Below are 4,706 nucleotides of genomic sequence, written 5' to 3'. Positions count from 1 at the left end.
TGCCCCAGTCAGGAAGCAGCACCTGCGCCTCTCCTCCAGGAGAAAACCCTTCCTCAGCGGGAGCCTTACTGGCTCAATCCATCTGTCTACCTGTGCTGAGAACGGATCTTTCACCTTCAAAATCCAGGTGAGATGCTGAGTGTTATTCAGCAACCACCACAATGTGGGTCAAAGTGTTGCTGTCTAATAAAAGGCTTGGAAGTTAGAGGAGGCAGGAGAGCAGAGGTAGGGGAGAATAGGAAGCAGAGAGAAGACCTGCATGTTGCCTTGGTTTCGGAGTATGCATGAAGGATATTGTTCAAAGTGCTGGGTCTTCATTGTTAGAGATAGGAAATTTATCTGCAATGTTTGTTCAGACAGGTCCTCTGGTCCAAAGCCTCAGGAAGCCGCTGGTGGTTTCAAGATTTTTCATTCCTATCAAGTAATCATTTGATACTCTTTCTGGTTGTCCAGAAACCATTCATCTTATTTTATTTTTGCCCCATCTCTTCCATAAGATTCGCCACCAAAATGGAACCCACGAACCAAACATCTTTTGCAGTACTCCTTCTCCTGGGACTCACAGAGGAGCCAGCACTGCAGCCCCTTGTCTTCAGTCTCTTCCTGTCCATGTACCTGGTCACCATCCTGGGAAACCTGCTCATCATCCTGGCTGTCAGCTCTGACTCCCACCTCCACACCCCTATGTACTTCTTCCTCTCCAACCTGTCCTTCAGTGACATCTGTATTGGTACAACCACAATCCCCAAGATGTTGGTGAGCATCCAAACACAGGATCAGAGGATCACCTACACAGGCTGCCTCTCCCAGGCCTGCTTTGTCTTGATTTTTTGTGGTTTAGAAAATTTTCTCCTTGCAGTAATGGCCTATGATCGCTATGTGGCCATTTGTCACCCCCTGAGGTACACAGTCATCATGAACCCCCGTCTGTGTGTCCTGCTTCTTCTACTCTGCCTGCTCCTTAGCATTGTGTATGGCCTGTTCCACACTCTGATGCTGCTGCAGCTGTCCTTCTGCACAGCCCTGGAGATCCCCCACTTCTTCTGTGAACTTTCTCAGGTCATCAAACTGGCCTGTTCTGACACTTTCATCAATAACATCTTGGTGTATCTAGTGAGTATCATATTTTTTGGGTTTCCCCTCTCTGGGATTATTTTCTCTTATATCCAAATTGTCTCCTCTATTTTTAGGATCCCATCAGTGGGTGGAAGATATAAAGCCTTTTCCACCTGTGGGTCTCACCTCTCAGTGGTGTCCTTATTCTACGGGTCAGGTTTTGGATTGTACATGAGTTTTGCAGTTACAGATTCCTCCATGAAGAACGCAGTGGCTTCGACGATGTACATGGTGGTCCCTCAAATGCTGAACCCCTTCATCTACAGCTTGAGGAACAAGGAAATGAAGGGGGCCCTGAGGCATCTCATCAGTGGGATGCTGCCTCTGTGATTGTGTCATGGGCTTTAGTTCTGGGTTTCTAGTATGAGCTAAAGTGACGGGAACACTGGTGAGTCAGAATTCCTCCCAAATGACAACACAATATGGTGTCTAAATACATAGCAACTTGGATTTCAAACCTGACATTGCTTTCTGTCCAGATCTATGATATCTGGTAAATAATTTCTACCTCATCCCTAAACTGCATTTTGATGTTCTGACTCCACAGAAGAAGGGATGAAGTCAGGTGTTTGATTTTTAGCAATTATGGATGGATCAGTCTCAAAAGAAAGAACACTGGAGTAGGCGGATAGGGCAGGGAAAGGTCCCAGGAAAGCTCTGTTAATATCATGAAGAACAACTGCTGCATGTTCCCATGGTTAGGTCCAGGTGGTTTGCTCTCCCCAGCTGGACCTAATGTGAAGCAAAAGTTTGATTTTCACCATCTTCTAAGAGATTACTGAGACTCATCTGTGGACAATGGTATCCTACGGAGGCAATGTCAGCATCCACCCTATTCAGTTTCATTGTTTACAATATCAACACATCTCAGCGGTTTGAGATGGTTTTGTGATATCTGATATTTGGTTTCATTAATGAAGGAAGATGTCTGTTTCTCATGAAAAAAAGGCCCTATGTTTAATATGCTCAAGCTGTAAGGAGGGCGATTGTTCATTACAACGACCCAAGGGGATGGAAATGTGCATTTTGGGGCATTCGAACTTCACTGAGTCCTACATGAGGTGACCTCTTCCTAGGACTTGTTCTTAGAGTCACTAGGTTTTCTAGCAGGTATAGGTGCCATCCTCAACACGATGCCAGAGACAGAAAACAGTGTCCTGCCGTTGGTCCTTTGATGATGGAGCTTTCCTTGGGGCCACCAACAACACACCTCTGTCATGAGTGGAATGGTGGCTCTCAGAGCAACACTTCCACCTCTGAATCCCTTTCACCTGTGGGTGTGAGTCTGATAAGAAGATGAATGGATATAGGTACAAAGGAGTCTTTGCAGAGAAAGTATGTGTGCCAGCTTCTCTGGGCATCCCCTATATGTAATTTCCTAAATTATAAAACAGATGGAAGTAGAGAGAAATACTGGATTCGTTTACCCAGTTTTTGATTGCAAGTGTTGCCCCTGTTTGTCCCCAGAACGCTCATGTCCTTGGACTCTACTACCTTCTTCTCGACCTGTCTAGATGTCTGTGGAGTTCATTTTTTGACTTTGATAAAGTGTCAAAGGAATGAGGGATTTCTTAGCTCAGTCGTTATTTTTATCTGTAGTTCTGAGATCATGTCCTGTTTCTGGGTTTAGCAGTTGTGCATTTATTTACAGTATTCTCCATTTTAGCATGGTATGTGGTGACAGAATAAAATAGGTTCTTTCCCATATAGATGAAATTTGGGTGGCTGTTTTTCTGACATTGTGAATAAAGAGGATTGCTTGTTCTTTTTCCAGGTCTCCTGGTGAAGATGAAGAATAGTTTTACTCTTGAGGAGGAATTATTGACCTTAAGGGTTTCAATTTTCTCCTTTGTGTAGTTTCAATGAGTTTTCTTTTTTTGCTGTTATTAAAGAAAGCCACACTTACTCATGATATTATCTAAGGCTGCTTCCTCTGCAGAGGTGGTTGAATAGTTAAGGGGAGACTTTGTGATCACTGAAGCTGAAAGCATTTGCTATCTAGTTCTTTACAGGAGAAGTTTGCTGTCCTTGATGTGGACCATTGTGACCACCACAATGAGTCCTATGCAGCTAGTTACCACTGTGGCCATCTCCACGGGTGTGTGTTGACTTTTGATGGGATTGCATCTTGATGAACTGCCATAATTGACAATATTTCATATCTGGGGAGTTTTCTTAAGTGGTTGAACTAATTTGCCTGCCCGTTTGGTGGTGCTGGAGTTCCACATCATCTGTTTGGTTGCCTTGACAATTTTGTTTCTCTTACTATGTTGAGACTCTTTTCATACATTTGACATATATATTTCCTTTTCTGGGCAATATCTTACTACTGAGATACAGCCTCAGTCTTATTGATCTTAAAAAATATCCATATATAAATATTCTTTAATTGGAGTGTAATCCTTTGCAAGTTCTATGAACTGCTGATTTATTTAGATGTGTGGATCACTTTTAATCATCTACACAGTGTTTAGTGAAAGCAAACAATTGTCAGTTTCACTGTAGTTTGTCAATATTCCATCATGGCTAGTGCTTAATAATTCTAGAAAATTGTAGACTATGAAAGCTGATCTAAGGCATGTCTTTTAGTTTAGAGGCCTGATATCTTTTGGAATTTACTTTTGACTTTGAGGTGTGCTACAAGTCCAAGTTAAGTTTTACATAAGATTCACCAATAAACAAGTAGTTCATTTATGTGCTGGTATTTTTCTGACCTGCCTTATGTACTCCTTCACTGATATCATCTCTTTACTACTGTAGCACCCCAGACCTAGGAAAGTAAGTTTAATGTGATAACAATCCCTACCTATTTTATTACAACCATACTTTCATTTGTATCACTCGTTAACAGCTTTCCTGATAATTTGCATTTTACTTTGAAAATATTGATAATCAATGATAATAATTTCCATGTATGTATTTTTTGTTTGTTCTCTTTAGTTCTACATGACATTAGAATTTGTTTTGATATATTTATACAAGCATAGAATATATCTTATTCTAATTATGATCCCAGTCCTGTGGACGTGCACTGTGGTGAGATTCATGGTGGTGTATTCATATATGTACATAGGAAAGTTAGGTCAGAATCATTCACTGTCCTATTCCTCTCCCCTCTTCTTCCATTCATTCCCCTGTGTATAATCCCCTGAACTTCTATTTATGTAGCCTCTCTTTGTTGGGTTAACAAATTATGTATTGAAAATACTATTGTGAAATTGGGAAAACTTGGACATTTCTAAAAAGACAATGAATCTTTCAGTACATACATAGTCTGTTCTCATTACAAATGCTATTTTAGCAACATCTTAGTATCATATTAAAGGTGGATTTGCTCTCTCTGAGCTATACATAGAATTGGGACTTCAGTATCTGTATTTTGGGGTACATTTTCTATATTCTCACTTGTATTTATGCACGATATAGAGAGATAGACATCTTTAGAACTAAGTTGTATTTTGGAGTGAAACATGGTGTCTTTCCCATAATGTGTGTCAGGATAAAGGTACCTTTACAGGTTCCTAGAGAAAGCAGAATCCATTAGATAGGAGAAGAGCTGGCATATGTGAGGAGCTGGTGAGAGAGACGTG

General features: G+C 41.1%; 1 protein-coding gene across 1 annotated transcript; it reads left to right on the top strand.

Annotated features, from left to right (window-relative positions):
- The first annotated feature begins 510 nt into the window (after positions 1-510).
- On the top strand, positions 511-1,446 carry LOC124967926 (olfactory receptor 7G2-like). The gene has a single exon (XM_047530358.1). It carries the CDS (start codon positions 511-513, stop codon positions 1,444-1,446), a length of 936 nt encoding a protein of 311 aa, XP_047386314.1.
- The last annotated feature ends 3,260 nt before the right edge of the window (positions 1,447-4,706 follow it).

Source organism: Sciurus carolinensis, chromosome 17, assembly GCF_902686445.1.
Source record: "Sciurus carolinensis chromosome 17, mSciCar1.2, whole genome shotgun sequence".
Lineage (NCBI taxonomy): Eukaryota > Metazoa > Chordata > Mammalia > Rodentia > Sciuridae > Sciurus > Sciurus carolinensis.
This window is presented reverse-complemented; position numbering and strand designations above follow the sequence as displayed.

Bases quoted from the DNA above. Each gene is read 5' to 3' on its own strand.
- LOC124967926 (XM_047530358.1), top strand. From the start codon at position 511: ATGGAACCCACGAACCAAACATCTTTTGCAGTACTCCTTCTCCTGGGA.